Source organism: Schistocerca cancellata, chromosome 9, assembly GCF_023864275.1.
Source record: "Schistocerca cancellata isolate TAMUIC-IGC-003103 chromosome 9, iqSchCanc2.1, whole genome shotgun sequence".
NCBI lineage: Eukaryota > Metazoa > Arthropoda > Insecta > Orthoptera > Acrididae > Schistocerca > Schistocerca cancellata.
This window is the reverse complement of record NC_064634.1, coordinates 307,632,811-307,649,777: the sequence shown is the minus strand read 5'-3', so window position 1 is coordinate 307,649,777 and position 16,967 is coordinate 307,632,811. Positions and strand designations below refer to the sequence as shown.

Genomic DNA, 16,967 nt, shown 5'->3' with positions numbered 1-16,967 from the left:
TAACAAGGGATGGTGCTGACTGATATGAATACTACTGAATTATGTGACAAATAAGGTACGAAAGCAAACTTATAAAAAATAATCATGTAAAGAAGAATCGAAATATGTTAGGAGGCCTTGAGGAAGATCCCTCAGGGTTACAAAGAAGTACAGGAACACGCGGGTCAGTGCTGATTCAGAACATGGTCTTTTAGAGGATTAACAAACAATAAAAGAAGGCCAGAAAAATTAATAATGCGGAAACGGTTGCCGTTAGTGGGAGGTGGATTTCATAGAAATACAAAGAAAAGTCTGCGCTCATTCTGGGAATATAGGCTCAGTCTGTCACAGGCTAGGACAGATGGAAGTAAAGTTGTATGGCCGAATAGTTGGAAGATACCGCGGGGAGTTCCAAGCGCCTAATTGGAAACTTTTTCCTACCTATCGAGCTGCAGGTACACTTCTTTCGCAAGTGTGACCGTTGAATGTAGATGACAGTAATGTGTGTGTCGAGTGTAGTGTCATGTTCGTGTTGGATACGAGAAGCAGTCCTGAGACTGGTTTGATGCAGCTCTCCAAGCTACTCTATCCTGTGCAAGCTTCTTCGTCTCCCAGTACCCACTGCAACCTACATCCTTCTGAATCTGCTTAGTGTATTCATCTCTTGGTCTCCCCCTACGATTTTTACCCTCCACGCTGCCCTCCAATACTAAATTGGTGATCCCTTGATGCCTCAGAACATGTCCTACTAACCGATCCCTTCTTCTGGTCAAGTTGTGCCACAAACTTCTCTTCTCCCCAATCCTATTCAATACTTCCTCATTAGTTATGAGATCTACCCACCTAATCTTCAGCATTCTTCTGTAGCACCACATTTCGAAAGCTTCTATTCTCTTCTTGTCCAAACTATTTACCGTCCATGTTTCACTTCCATACATGGCTACACTCCATACAAATACTTTCAGAAATGACTTCCTGACACTTAAATCTATACTCGATGTTAACAAATTTCTCTTCTTCAGAAACGCTTTCCTTGCCATTGCCAGTCTACATTTTATATCCTCTCTACTTCGACCATCATCAGTTATTTTGCTCCCCAAATAGCAAAACTCGTTTACTACTTTAAGTGTCTCATTTCCTAATCTAATACCCTCAACATCACCCGACTTAATTCGACTACATTCCGTTATCCTCGTTTTGCTTTTGTTAATGTTCATCTTATATATTCCTTTCAAGACATTGTCCATTCCGTTCAACAGCTCTTCCAAGTCCTTTGCTGTCTCTGACAGAATTACAATGTCATCAGCGAACCTCAAAGTTTTTATTTCTTCTCCATGGATTTTAATACCTACTCCGAATTTTTCTTTCGTTTCCTTTACTGCTTGCTCAATATACAGATTGAATAACATCGGGGAGAGGCTACAACCCTGTCTTACTCCCTTCCCATCCACTGCTTCCCTTTCATGTTCCTCGACTCTTATAACTGCCATCTGGTTTCTGTACAAATTGTAAATAGCCTTTCGCTCCCTGTATTTTACCCTTGCCACCTTTAAAATTAAAAAAAAAAAAGAGAATATTCCAGTCAACATTGTCAAAAGCTTTCTCTAAGTCTACAAATGCTAGAAACGTAGGTTTGCCTTTCTGTAGTGGACTGACAAGACAGCCAGTCCACAGTGACGGGTAACCGAAAGGCACGCGTTTAATTCACGCAGGCTTGCTTAAGTCTGAAACAGGATACGTAATGAATGCTATAAAGAAAAGTACGTAGCTGCTGGAATACTTAACTTTAATCCATCATTTGTATACAGTATTCTTGATGATACAAGTGAGACTCTCTCTAGAAATGGTTCATGGCGCCTTGCTAGGTCGTAGCCATGGACTTAGCTGAAGGCTATTCTGTCTCTCGGCAAATGAGAGAAAGGCTTCGTCAGTGTAGTCGCTAGCAAAGTCGTCCGTACAACTGGGGCGAGTGCTAGTCAGTCTCTCTAGACCTGCCGTGTGGTGGCGCTCGGGCTGCAATTACTGACAGTGGCGACATGCGGGTCCGACATGTACTAATGGACCGCGGCCGATTTAAAGCTACCACCTAGCAAGTGTGGTGTCTGGCGGTGACACCACACTTTCCTTAATCTTTCTTCTAAGATAAGTCGTAAGGTTAGTATTGCCTCACGTGTTCCAGTATTTCTACGGAATCCAAACTGATCTTCCCCGAGGTCGGCTTCTACTAGTTTTTCCATTCGTCTGTAAAGATATCGTGTTAGTATTTTGCAGCTGTGGCTTATTAAACTGGTCGTTCGGTAATTTTCACATCTGTCAACACCTGCTTTCTTTGGGATTGGTATTATTATATTCTTCTTGAAGTCTGAGGGTATTTCGCCTGTTTCATACATCTTGCTCACCAGATGGTAGAGTTTTGTCAGGACTGGCTCTCCCAAGGCCGTCAGTAGTTCCAATTGAATGTTGTCTACTCCGGGGGCCTTGTTTCGACTCAGGTCTTTCAGTGCTCTGTCAAACTCTTCACGCTGTATCGTATCTCCCATTTCATCTTCATCTACATCCATTTCCATAATATTGTCCTCAAGTACATCACCCTTGTATAGACTCTCTATATACTCCTTCCACCTTTCTACTTTCTCTTCTTTGCTTAGAACTTGGTTCCTATCTGAGCTCTGGATATTCATACATGTCTTTCTCTTCTCTCCAAAGGTCTCTTTAATTTTCCTGTAGACAGTATCCATCTTACCTCTAGTGATATATGTGTCTACATCCTTACATTTCTCTTCTAGCCATGCCTGCTTAGCCATTTTGCACTTCCTGTCGATCTCATTTTTGAGACGTTTGTATTCCTTTTTGCCTGCTTCATTTACTGCATTTTTATATTTTCTCCTTTCATCAATTAAATTCAATATTTCTTCTGTTACCCAAGGATTTCTACTAGCCCTCGTCTTTTTACCTACTTGATCCTCTGCTGCCTTCAGTACTTCATCCCTCAAAGCTACCCATTCTTCTACTGTATTTCTTTCCCTCATTCCTGTCAATTGTTCCCTTACGCTCTCCATGAAACTCTGTACAACCTCTGGTTCTTTCAGTTTATCCAGGTCCCATCTCCTTAAATTCCCACCTTTTTGCAGTTTCTTCAGTTTTAATCTATAGGTCTTAACCAATAGATTGTGGTCAGAGTCAACAGCTGCTCCTGGAAATGTCTTACAATTAAAAACCTGGTTCCTAAATCTCTGTCTTACCATTATATAATCTATCTGATACCTTTTAGTATCTCCAGGGTTCTTCCATGTATACAACCTACTATCATGATTCTTAAACCAAGTGTTAGCTATGATTAAGTTGTGCTCTGTGTAAAATTCTACCAGGCGGCTTCCTCTTTCATTTCTTAGCCCCAATCTATATTCACCTACTACGTTTCCTTCTCTCCCTTTGCCTACACTCGAATTCCAGTCACCCATGACTATTAAATTTTCGTCTCCCTTCACTATCTGAATAATTTCTTTTATTTCATCATACATTTCTTCAATTTCTTCGTCATCTGCAGAGCTAGTTGGCATATAAACTTGTACTACTGTAGTAGGTGTGGGCTTCGTATCTATCTTCGCCACAATAATGCGTTCACTATGATGTTTGTAGTAGCTTACCCGCATTCCCATTTTCCTATTCATTATTAAACCTACACCTGCATTACCCCTATTTGACTTTGTGTTTATAACCCTGTAGTCACCTGACCAGAAGTCTTGTTCCTCCTGCCACCGAACTTCACTAATTCCCACTATATCTAACTTTAACCTATCCATTTCCCTTTTTAAATTTTCTAACCTACCTGCCTGATTAAGGGATCTGAGATTCCACGCTCCGATCCGTGGAACGCCAACTTTCTTTCTCCTGATAGCGACATCCTCTTGAGTAGTCCCCGCCCGGAGATCCGAATGGGGGACTATTTTACCTCCGGAATATTTTACCCAAGAGGACGCCATCATCATTTAATCATACAGTAAAGCTGCATGCCCTCGGAAAAAATTACGGCCGTAGTTTCCCCTTGCTTACAGCCGTTCGCAGTACCAGCACAGCAAGGCCGTTTTGGTTATTGTTATCTAGTAAATCCAGGACAATGGCGCGATGGTTGGTGATTAGGGACCTCTCCTGCTCCCTTCTACCGTAAAGGAAAAGGGAAAATTGTCAGTTGCACGTGGCGTCCGTGATCGGTTATCCATCCAACTGCGGCCACGCCCGCAGGTGCTTAATTTCGGCTATCTGATGGCAACCTGTACATCCACCCCGGCACAGCAGGCGACTCCAGTAATTTTAACTAACATGTTGTGGAGTAAAACGATCTCCCCTTAATGATCAACTAGGGAAGACAATCAAGACCCAGTGTTTACCGCGGTACGATGGTTCAAAAATGCAGAAAATTTCTATAGTTATCAAGAATAAAAGGAAAACCAGGTTTTTGCCTTGTAACTTTCATTTGTCAACACATCTTGGTAAATTGTGTTAGGTTCAATGTACGGTCCTAAAGTAGAGTTTTTTGTTTTGTTTTTTCAGATAAGTATCGCTGTACCTGTTCGATGTGGATGTTAGATGGTGACTTCTTATTTGAGTGACATTACGACACGTTTTTCTTAAGCTTTTTGCAGTTAGATTTTTTTCGTGGTGATGCTGAGCTAATATGTTACCTTCAGTAGCGTTAGAATGGTGTTTCATATGCGAAGAAAGTTTGACAGAACGTGAAGTGGCTGTAGTTAAAAAGAGAGGAGATGCCATCTTGCCTCCATTTTTAAACGCAAGAAGCCTGAACATCAACGGTTGCTTGTAGGAGACAAAAATTACAACGAGAAACTTATTTTGGCCTCAATATGTCGTGAACGTTACGCTGTTACAACTGCCCCCAACCCATCCTGCTTAGGTAAGCCGTCATTACCATTTGACCTCAACAAAATCTTATAATGCGAGGAAGAGGATACTGAAGAGTACAGACGAAAACAGACTAAGTTACCTCAGGTAAGGGGCAATTCCGTGGTGAGAATAACGCTCCCAGAGGTAGCAAGCACGATTCTGTCACACGTAATACTGCGAGGCGATGGATATGGACAAAAAATTGGACGGACACGGATGTAATTGCAGTTTCCCTTGTTTTATAGCTCAGACGCTAACCACATTTACAACCTCTGTAAATAAGAATTTCCATTCGTGTGCCCTTCAAAACGAAATGGTATGAACAGTTATTGTGATTCCATCCCAGACCATACCGCAACATGAGGCGGATTTCTTTAAAACTCTTGCACATAACAAGTATTTTCCTGAGACAGGAAAATCACTTTTCTACTGTGTGAACGGCGATATGTCGCATGTTCTGCAGAAAATGAGGAAATTGCGCCAAATAAGCACAGCAGATTGCAGTTCATCGTTCGATGTTGTTGGGAGATTATACATTTGTGATCTTCGGTCTAAATCCTTTAATTTTCAAATGTATTCTTCAGCTTCAAAGCAAGGATATTAGTAAAACAATTATTTACTTCCCCAATTGTACTAACTCGATATGGGCATGAGGACTTCTAGGGTATCCTGTACATGTTTAATACTGAGAAAATGAAATGCCTGTGTTTCGTTGCAGATGAAAAACGGCTGGCATCTGACTGTGGTGGTGTTCACGATGTGTTCCTTATTTGCTAGCCATGTGGACGCAGCAAACGTGTTGGCTCTTTTCCCCCTGCCAGCCAGGAGTCACTGGTTTTCACTCAAACCGCTCATAACTGGACTGTCCCAAAGAGGCCACAACATCACACTGCTGATTAGTGAAATGGAGAAAGATATACCTGAAAACTGGGATGTCATAAGAATTCCAGTGATTTTTCCGGATTTTGGTAAGTAATGTACTGTAGTTTCTTGTGTCTCAGCGTTTTTAGCACTATTATATCCAAAAATTTTTACACTGCAACGATATAAACAGAACGTACAATGTTTTTGATGCATTTAGCTGTTCTCTCTACATATCGTGTTTCAGATAATGTCTTAGAAAATACTTATTGGTATCACTGTTGGTCATCACAGAGTCTAAAAATCAGTTTTTTGACGTATAAAATTTATAAGTTCTCATAATTTTTCTCAGCGTTTTGAAGATGCATGATGAAAAATGTATGCTTTCTACATAGTGACAAAATGTGACATTCTACTTATATAGAACAAGTTAATAGTAGAAGCCAGAATCAACAATGTGTTAAAGTTGTTTATGCCTAAAGTGTAATGTAGAATTACTCCAAAATATTGCATTTCTGTTGCTTTCACGGTGACTCATAAGTAAGAATAGTAGCATTTACAATATGGAGATAATATACATGCTGCTTCTTATTTACTGTTAAATATAAGTGAGCTTTTCTAAAACTGTTTTGCCTATTTCATTTTTCCTGTTTTCTTTTCCACAGCCTTTTACCATCTCACGTGTTTTATTTGATGACTTCAGAAAATCTTATATTTATTGATTTTCTCTTTACGCTATTAGAGATTCTTGCTTCGTTAAACCAATGTCCTGCAGATTGTTGAGTACTTTTCGAAGCCTCTTAAATTTTCGAATATAATGTTCATTTCTTTCTTTTCTGTCCATTACGAATGTTTTCTAACTTTATCTGTAACATTCCGTATGTATTTGTATACTTCTGTCATATATCTAAATGTCTTCGTTTAGTTGTTGTTCTGTGCACTAATATCTTTCTCATGGCCTTTATTATGATTGTTTCGTTTATGTTTACCAGTTCTGCTGCACATGTAGAATTTGGCCAAATTAATATTAAAATTAATATTGTTGAATTTGTGAGGTTTCTGGAAATGTATTCACAATTTTTATGTTTATTTATTTTGTTATATTCTTTTGCCATGTCAGACAAAGCTACTTGGTAAATCAGTGGGTCTTTAAATAACTGCCAGGTGCTGATAAAAGCTTTAGGAAACATATAAAACTAAAAATAAAGAAATGTCAAACAAAATGTTGACCATAGTGTGTAGTGCTAAAAACAAAAAAGTTCTAAATTATTGTGAGAAATTACTGTATAGAATGACAAGTGTGTGCCACTAGGACGCCTTTCAACTTAAATTAGACAACACTGAAGTCAACTGAAAACTGAACTTACTAAATAGTGCTAAATATTAATAGCATCAAATAAAAAAATCTTCATAATGCATCACTAAATTTTCCATGAGCAACAAATTTGGAAATCTAACAGCAGTCTGCACATAGGATCTAAGTTGATAAGCTTACCTGAGAATGTATGCAAGTCTCTGGAATATGACATTACCAGGAAGTGTTACATTTAATTACCAGTTATTATATGCTTTTATTGTCTTAACAATTCATGCAGTCAGACAAATAACCACCACAAATATTGTATTTATATGTTATACATTCCCTATTCTTGCTATGATGCATTCTTTTATTTTACTGTTGAGGTAAGTTTGTTAATTGTTCCTCCTTTGTTCATTTTCACATATTATCCAGGTGTTGGGTATTTATTGTTAGTCTGAACTCTGTTTTTTCATCAGTGATTTTTTAGTATTGCTTTATCAGTTGTTAGGTTAAAATATCAGTGTGATTTTTGTGCTTTGTGGATTTTATCCATTGGAAATCCTAAACCATCTTCAAATATTTAACACTCAATACTAAAATTTCTGGGTTTTCAGCTGATTTATATTCCACCCCTGCTGTTTGGTGCTGTGAATTCCTTCCTTTATTCTCAGATCACATATTGACTCTTGCACTACTAATTTTACTTTAGACCTTGTGTTTGTTTCTTTTAAGGATTTCCATGTTTCCCCTCTCTCCCAATTCGTTCAGCCTTTTCAATAATGTCAATCTGTCGGCAGCATTTTTAAAGGTTATAAACAGCGGCACCATGCTTAAGCTGTCTTGCTCTTTGTGCCACTATAAGTTTCAGATTGATGATTTGTTTCGTACAAGCTCTACCTTTTCTTATTCCTGCTTGATATTCTTCTGATGCAGTAACCAAGCTTCCTTCAATAACTTCCAAAAAGTAATGTATGTTTTGGAAGTAAGAAAATATCCTCCATATTTATTCACATCTGCTTTGTCACTTTTATGATGTTATAGATGGGCCAGCACAGTTTTCACTCATTTTGTATTTCTTTCCAGAATTTATTTATCAGTATATTCATACAATTTTTTACTACTAAATTTTAAAAATACCAGCTGTTGTGTTATTTACTATTGAAATTCCTTACCGAGTCTAAATTACTTATATTCCATCTTTATTTAGAAGCCTCTCTGTTTAACAAATTATTTATATCTATGGAATCCTAATATTTGTTTTGGTTCATTGTCACTTATCAATTTAAGGAAAAACTTAGCTAAAATATGGCACTGATGACACATTCTTCTTTCATAAATGACATTCTGGTTAAATGTATTCGCAAATAATTGATGGTAGTTCTTCCTGTAGTTTTTATTAAGTTATGTTCAATCAGATCTCGTTAATCTATTATCTTATTACGTTATAACATACTTTTCCCTAATGTTTCTGATAAGATTTCCCTTAATGTTATTTCATTCCATAGTGATATTATTATTTTCAATAATTCTTCTTGTATTTAATTACAGTAGTGTCTTACCCATTCATTCATTATTTTCTTTGGTATCACCATCACCTCTACTACTGTATCATTTATTTATTTCAGTTCTCAGCTTTACATTTACAACTCTTGCAGACTTTTCAGAAATTCTGTATTATCATCTTTAAGGTTCAGCACGTTTCCCATCAGATTTTCACCAGAAATCATACTTTTATAGTCAAAATGCCAATCAGTTTCTACTTTCATCTCTTTTCTACTTTTCGTTTGGAATCCTTACAATCTATTTAAAACATGTTATCAATCCTTACTTCGGAAACTTATTAATTCTGACTATATGCGTATTTGTGCAGCTTTTTTCGGTAAGTACTTCGTTATCGATAGCTGTGTAATCTGCAAAAGGTCTGAGATTGCTATTGAAATTGTCTGCTACATCATTAACAATATGAACAGCAAGGGTCTCAATACGGTTCCGTGGAGCGCGACTGAATTTACTTCTACTTCTGTCGATGAGTTTCCATCCAGGATAGCACGTGGCGTCCTCCCTGTCAAGAAGTCCTCAACCCATTCATAAATTTCGTTAGATATTCCATATTATCGTACTTTTCTGACTAAACTTTGGAGTAGTATTAAGTCATCTGATTTTCAGATTTCATTCATTTTAATGGTTGACATGCTGTATGTTATTTTGTTCGAAATATGTCATTGTGTTTGAGCTCAGAATATGTTCTACGATTCTAAACAGATGATCGTCAGTTACGATGGATGGTAGTTGGGTAGGTCACTTCTGCTGCCATTCTTGTAGACAGGTGTGATCTCTTCTTTCTTAGAACCACTGCGTACAGTTTTTTGTTTGAGGGACCTACGGAACATTGTGTTTAAAATGGGAGTTAACTGCAAATTGTGGATAGAACAGGGCAGAAATCTCATCGAGCTCTGGAGCCTTGTTTAGTTTTCGAGATTTCAGCTGTTACTCAACGCCACTGACACAAATTTCATTCATGTATGCAGCGGTATCAGAATTAAACTGTGGCAGTAATTTATCTTCCTTTGTAAAGGAGCATTTGAAAACGGATTTCGACAGTTCTGCTTTCGCTTTGATACCTTCCATTTCTGTTATTTTCTCATCAATGAGTGTCTGGACATTTTGGCGTCAAGGACAGCGTTTACATATGGTCAGACTTTCTGTAGGATCTGTGACAGATCTTTCGGTAAGACTCTGCTAACCGGTCGTTGAAGACTTCACGTGTTCCACTTGTAGCAGCCAAACATGTTTCATTAGACATATCTCTTTCTATAATCTTATACTTCGCTGTACAACTACTGTGCAGTAAGCACTATTTCTTTGTAAATTTCTTTATAGTGGATGTATACCATGGAGGGCCCCTTCCACCATAAACTGTTCTGTAGATATTATTTAAAATTGCGGGCAACCGCAGACAAAGTCCGCATCTTTATAAGAAGGCAGAACACAACGCTCTGGCTGTCGAAAAACTTGTTATAAAAACCATGACCGGTTTCACGCCAATTTAGGCGAATCCTCGGATGGTCTAAACAGGGATTAGAAAGGAAGTATTTTACAATTTTTTCTCATTTTTACACTGGCTTAGTAAACACTGTTAGATGGAGTAGAACAATCCTGTACGTGACGTGTTTACATAAACTGTGTCTACAACATTATTTTACGCCGTCCCGAAGCCTTTTCCCTTCCTTCACGTCACTGATAAAACCCGCTCGAAAGTTTTGTCAAACTGATCAAAATCATAAGAAAGATGGTTTGTTTAAAACAAAATAAAACGAGTATTTGCTGCGGAGAGAATAAAATAGCCCCTGCAAAGCACAAGTAAAAACGTACCATATTATCAGCTGGAAGATATGTCATTAGGAACACTCAACTAGCTAGAGCGCTATTCAATCAGCCATGAGAAAAACTACATTGGCCGTGGTATCTGAAAAGCCAGCGAGATGCCGCTAGAGTAAGTGGAGCTAGTGCACCGAAAGGCGAAGCTTGAAAGAGGAGGAGGTACTGTTCATAAAAATAAATTACAATGTAAAACAGTTAATAATATCCGTTGTACTACAGCCACTTAAACCATGTAAATCTTATTTGAATCGACGTAAAAAGATATATCGCCATGGACAAAGAGATATCCAATGTAGGTACTAAAATCAACGCAATGTCATACGTCGCAAGTGAATGCCGAGGATCAGCAGAAAGATATGTCGTAAAAGAAGATGAGAAAATGGCACTCGGACGGTGTCATGGATGCTGTTGTTGACCCACTTCTCTTCACTGTCGCGAAATTGAAGTAGATACTTCCTGTGAGTCAATACGGGCAGGGGTCATTGTTGGCAACCGGAATAAAATAATAATAGGATCCTTCTACCGACCTCCCAATTCAGATGATACAGTTGCTGAAAGATTCAAAGAAAACTTGAGTTTGATTTCAAACACGACCCGACTCATAAGATAATACACTACTGGCCATTAAAGTTGCTACACCAAGAAGAAATGCAGGTGATTAACGGGTATTCATTGGACAAATATATTATACTACAACTGACATGTGATTACATTTTCACGCAATTTGAGTGCATAGATCCTGAGAAATCAGTACTGAGAACAACCACCTCAGGCCGTAATAACGGCCTTGATACGCCTGGGCATTGGGGTCAAACAGAGCTTGGATGGCGTGTACAGGTACAGCTGCCCATGCAGCTTCAACACGATACCACAGTTCATCAAGGATAGTGACTGACGTATTGTGACGAGCCAGTTGCTCGGCCACCATTGACCAGACGTTTTCAACTGGTGAGAAATCTGGAGAATGTGCCGGCCAGGGCAGCAGTCGAACATTTTCTGTATCCAGAAAGGCCCGTACAGGACCTACAACATGCGGTCGTGCATTATCCTGTTGAAATGTAGGGTTTTGCAGGGATCGAATGAAGGGTAGAGCCACGGGTCGTAACACGTGAAATGTAACGGCCACTGTTCAAAGTGCCGTCAGTGCGAACAAGAGGTGACCGAGACGTGTAACCAATGGCACCCCATACCATCACGCCGGGTGATACGCTATAATGTCTCTTCTAGCGGTCTCTCCGCGATATTTTCAGAAATTTTATAAATTATATAACTCAGTACATATCTCAAAATATCTCTTCTCATCTTACCGATTCCTAAACTTTAATATACGATGATTATCAATGCAAAGTAGTTTCAAGCCCTATTATTCATTGGAGCGTCCATTTACTCCATGGAATAGCTTCTCTACTATCTATGCTCTCTTATGAAAAGAATGAAGGTGATCTTGCCGATTAGCCGTGAAAGAAGGAGAATGTATATGTATGTATAGTTGAGCGAGTCGCCATCTTGAAGACAAGAAATTTAATACACGAACTAAAGTAAGTGCGTTCGCGTATTATTTAACTGATTATTATTGACAGTGTCTGCTTACTACGCTGTGTTGCACGGGATCAGTGGGGAAAGTCTGATTTACACTGGACGAACCTGCCGTTTTGTATGCTCAAGATAATCCAGTTTATCACTTCAAAAAAATAGGCTAACACGATCTTACCAGCAGATATCCGGTCTTCCCCATGTGATCACCGAAAGTTAATAATTATTATAAATGTGTTCAGGAGATCGACTGACAATTTTCCTCGCACCGAGACTTCTAAATTGCTTCACTGCCTTATGGAATTTAAGTTAAGCTCAATTTAATCAGGATAGAACAGTATTGAACTATGTGAATGTGATAAGCCTGCTTTGTGAATGAAAATTCCCTTAATATACGCATGTTTTTTACTATCCTGATCAGTGAAGCTAAATCAGGCCGGTGTGAGAGAAGTTTTTTAAATTTTAGATCCCACAAAAAACAATATATATTAAAACGCCTGTATGGCGATGACGAATACACGCTTCCAATGTGCGTTCACCGCGATGTCGCCAAACACGGATGCGATCATCATGATGCTGTAAACAGAATCTGGATTCATCAGAAGAAATGACATTTTGCCATTCATGCACTCAGGTTGGTCGTTGAGTACACCATCGCTGGCGCTCCTGTCTGTGATGCAGCGTCAAGGGTAACCGCAGCCATGGTCTCCGAGCTGATAGTCCCTGCTACTGCAAAGTCGTCGAACTGTTCGCGCAGATGGTTGTTGTCTTGCAAACGTTCCCATCTTTTGACTTAGGGATCGAGACGTCGCTGCACGATCCGTTACAGCCATGCGGGTAAGATGCCTGTCATCTCGACTTCTAGTGATACGAGGCCATTGGGATCCGGCACGGCGTTCCATATTACCGTCCTGAACCCACCGATTCCATATTCTGCTAACCGTCATTGGATCTCGACCAAAGCGAGCAGCAATGTCGCGATAAGGGATAAACCGCAATCGCGATAGGTTACAATTCGACCTGTATCAAAGTCGGAAACGTGATGGTACGCATTTATCCTCCTTACACGGGGCATCACAACAACGTTTCACCAGGCAACGCCGGTCAACTGCTGTTTGTGTATGAGAAATCGGTTGGAAACTTTGCTGTTTATCGTATCGCGACATTGCTGCTCGCGTTGGTCGTGATCCAATGACTGTTAGCAGAATATGGAATCGGTGAGTTCAGGAGGGTAATACGGAACGCCGTGCTGGATCCTAACGGCCTCGTATCACTAGCAGTCGAGATGACAGGCATCTTATCCGCATGACTGTAACGGATCGTGCAGCCACGTCTCGATCCCTGAGTCAAAAGATGGGGACGTTTGCAAGACAACAACCATCTGCGCGAACAGTTCGACGACGTTTGCAGTAGCAGGGACTATCAGCTCGGAGACCATAGCTGCGGTTACCCTTGGCGCTGCATCATAGACAGGAGCGCCAGCGATGGTGTACTCAACGACGAACCTGGGTGCACGGATGGCAAAACGTCATTTCTTCGGATGAATCCAGGTTCCGCTTACAGCATCATGGTGGTCGCATCCGTGTTTGGCGACATCACGGTGAACGCACATTGGAAGCGTGTATTCGTCATCGCCATACTGGCGTATCAACCGGCATGATGGTATGGGGTGCCATTGATTACACGTCTCGGTGACCTCTTTTTCACATTGACGGCACTTTTAACAGTAAACGTTACATTTCAGATGTGTTACGACCCTTGGAACCACCCTTCATTCGATCCCTGCGAAACCCTACATTTCAGTAGAATAATGCACGACCGCATGTTGCAGGTCCTGTACGGGCCTTTCTAGATACAGAAAATGTTCGACTGCTGCCCTGGCCAGCACATTCTCCAGATCTCTCACCAATTGAAAACGTCTGGTCTATGGTGGCCGAGCAACTGGCTCGTCACAATATGCCAGTCACTACTCTTGATGAACTGTGGTATCGTGTTGAAGCTGCTTGGGCAGCTGTACCTGTACACACCATCCAAGCTCTGTTTGACTCTATGCCCAGGCGTATCAAGTCCGTTATTACGGCCAGAGGTGGTTATTCTGAGTACTGGTTTCTCAAGATATATGCACCCAAACTGCGTGAAAAATGTAATCATATGTCAGTTGTAGTATAATATATTTGTCCAATGAATACCCGTTAATCATCTGCATTTCTTCTTGGTGTAGCAATTTTAATGGCCAGTAGTGTATATCCTGAGGGAGTAATCTGTTTCCAGCAGAACCAGTGTCCCGTAAACATCTCATAAATGATGCAGGAGTGGTTTGCGGAACTGAATCAGATTTCTCTTCTAGACTTCTTTAATATCGTGTCGGGCCTCCTTTTTCTCCTCATGGTGCAGCAACTCGACGTGGCATTGATTCGCAAATCCCCTGTAGAAATAAAGAACGATGCCCCCTTCATAGCCGTCCATAAATGTGAATGCGTTGCCAGTGCCGGATCTCGACTATGTACAATAAATGTTCGCTGGGATCCATAACGATCGATCTGGGTGGCTAAATCAGTCGCTTGATTTGTCCAGAGTGTTCTCACTTGGCACACTGTCCATTGTTTTTAGGGAACATCAAGTCCACGAATGGCTCCGAATGCTCTCCAAGCAGCCGAATGTAACCATTTCCACTCATTGTTAGAGTCAGTTGGGCCAGAGGACCCAGTCCATTCCGTGTAAACACAGCCCACACTATCATGGACCCACCACTGGCTTGCTCAGTGCATTGTTGAGAACTTGGATCCATAGTGTCGTAGGTTCTGCTTATACTCTAGCCCTACAATGAGATCGTACCAACTGAAATCGGGACTGATTTGAGCAGGCCACGGTTTTCCTGTCGTCTAGGGTCCGACCGACATGGTCACGAGCCCATGAGAGGCGCTTGCAGGCGACGTCGTGATGTTAGCCAAGGCACTCGCGTCGGTCTTCTACTGCCATCGCACTGCTCTAACGAATATGATCGTCGTATGTCTCACATTGATTTCTGCGGTTATTTCATGTAGTGTTGCTTGTATGTAAGCGCTGACAACTCTACGCAAACGCCATTGCTCTCCGTTGTTAAGTGAAGGCATTAGGGCCGCTGCGTTGTCCGTGGTGAGAGGTAATGCCTGAAATTTAGTATTCTCGTCACTCTGTTGACACTGTGGATCTCGGAGTATTGAATTCCGCAACGATTCCCGAAATGGAATGTCTCATGCGTCCAGCTCCAACTACGATACGGTCTGTCAATTCCTGCCGTTCGGTCATAACCTCTTCGGAAACCTTATCCCATGAATCATCCGAGAACAAATGACATCTCCACCAATGCACCACCCTTTCATACCTTGTGTACACGATACTATTGCCATCTATATACACTCATGGAAATGGAAAAAAGAACACATTGACACCGGTGTGTCAGACCCACCATACTTGCTCCGGACACTGCGAGAGGGCTGTACAAGCAATGATCACACGCACGGCACAGCGGACACACCAGGAACCGCGGTGTTGGCCGTCGAATGGCGCTAGCTGCGCAGCATTTGTGCACCGCCGCCGTCAGTGTCAGCCAGTTTGCCGTGGCATACGGAGCTCCATCGCAGTCTTTAACACTGGTACCATGCCGTGACAGCGTGGACGTGAACCGTATGTGCAGTTGACGGACTTTGAGCGAGGGCGTATAGTGGGCATGCGGGAGGCCGGGTGGACGTACCGCCGAATTGCTCAACACGTGGGGCGTGAGGTCTCCACAGTACATCGATGTTGTCGCCAGTGGTCGGCGGAAGGTGCACGTGCCCGTCGACCTGGGACCGGACCGCAGCGACGCACGGATGCAAGCCAAGACCGTAGGATCCTACGCAGTGCCGTAGGCGACCGCACCGCCACTTCCCAGCAAATTAGGGACACTGTTGCTCCTGGGGTATCGGCGAGGACCATTCGCAACCGTCTCCATGAAGCTGGGCTACAGTCCCGCACACCGTTGGGCCGTCTTCCGCTCACGCCTCAACATCGTGCAGCCCGCCTCCAGTGGTGTCGCGACAGGCGTGAATGGAGGGACGAATGGAGACGTGTCGTCTTCAGCGATGAGAGTCGCTTCTGCCTTGGTGCCAATGATGGTCGTATGCGTGTTTGGCGCCGTGCAGGTGAGCGCCACAATCAGGACTGCATACGACCGAGGCACACAGGGCCAACACCCGGCATCATGGTGTGGGGAGCGATCTCCTAGACTGGCCGTACACCACTGGTGATCGTCGAGGGGACACTGAATAGTGCACGGTACATCCAAACCGTCACCGAACCCATCGTTCTACCATTCTTAGACCGGCAAGGGAACTTGCTGTTCCAACAGGACAATGCACGTCCGCATGTATCCCGTGCCACCCAACGTGCTCTAGAAGGTGTAAGTCAACTACCCTGGCCAGCAAGATCTCCGGATCTGTCCCCCATTGAGCATGTTTGGGACTGGATGAAGCGTCGTCTCACGCGGTCTGCACGTCCAGCACGAACGCTGGTCCAACTGAGGCGCCAGGTGGAAATGGCATGGCAAGCCGTTCCACAGGACTACATCCAGCATCTCTACGATCGTCTCCATGGGAGAATAGCAGCCTGCATTGCTGCGAAAGGTGTATATACACTGTACTAGTGCCGACATTGTGCATGCTCTGTTGCCTGTGTCTATGTGCCTGTGGTTCTGTCAGTGTGATCATGTGATGTATCTGACCCCAGGAATGTGTCAATAAAGTTTCCCCTTCCTGGGACAATGAATTCACGGTGTTCTTATTTCAATTTCCAGGAGTGTACATTCATATCGCTATCCCACAACTTTTGTACCCCCAGTGTAAAACCTACGGCTTATAGCGTTAAACGTCGAAGATGAGTTTGTTATAGATGGAGCAAAAACTCATATTGTGGAAGGGCAGGGAATAAATAATTTGAGACTTTTGAAAATAACCATTCGCCTTAAGTGATTTAGGGAATTTGCGGGAAATCT

At 41.8% G+C, this 16,967-nt stretch overlaps 1 protein-coding gene across 2 annotated transcripts in view; it reads left to right on the top strand.

The window, feature by feature from the left end:
• Positions 1 to 16,967, top strand: part of LOC126100615 (UDP-glycosyltransferase UGT5-like) — a 73,859-nt gene that overhangs the window by 40,163 nt on the left and 16,729 nt on the right. For both annotated transcript variants that reach the window (XM_049911241.1, XM_049911242.1), the window contains exon 2: positions 5,600 to 5,849. In XM_049911241.1, coding sequence (XP_049767198.1) covers positions 5,600 to 5,849 — 250 coding nt within the window. The remainder of the gene's footprint in view (positions 1 to 5,599; positions 5,850 to 16,967) is intronic.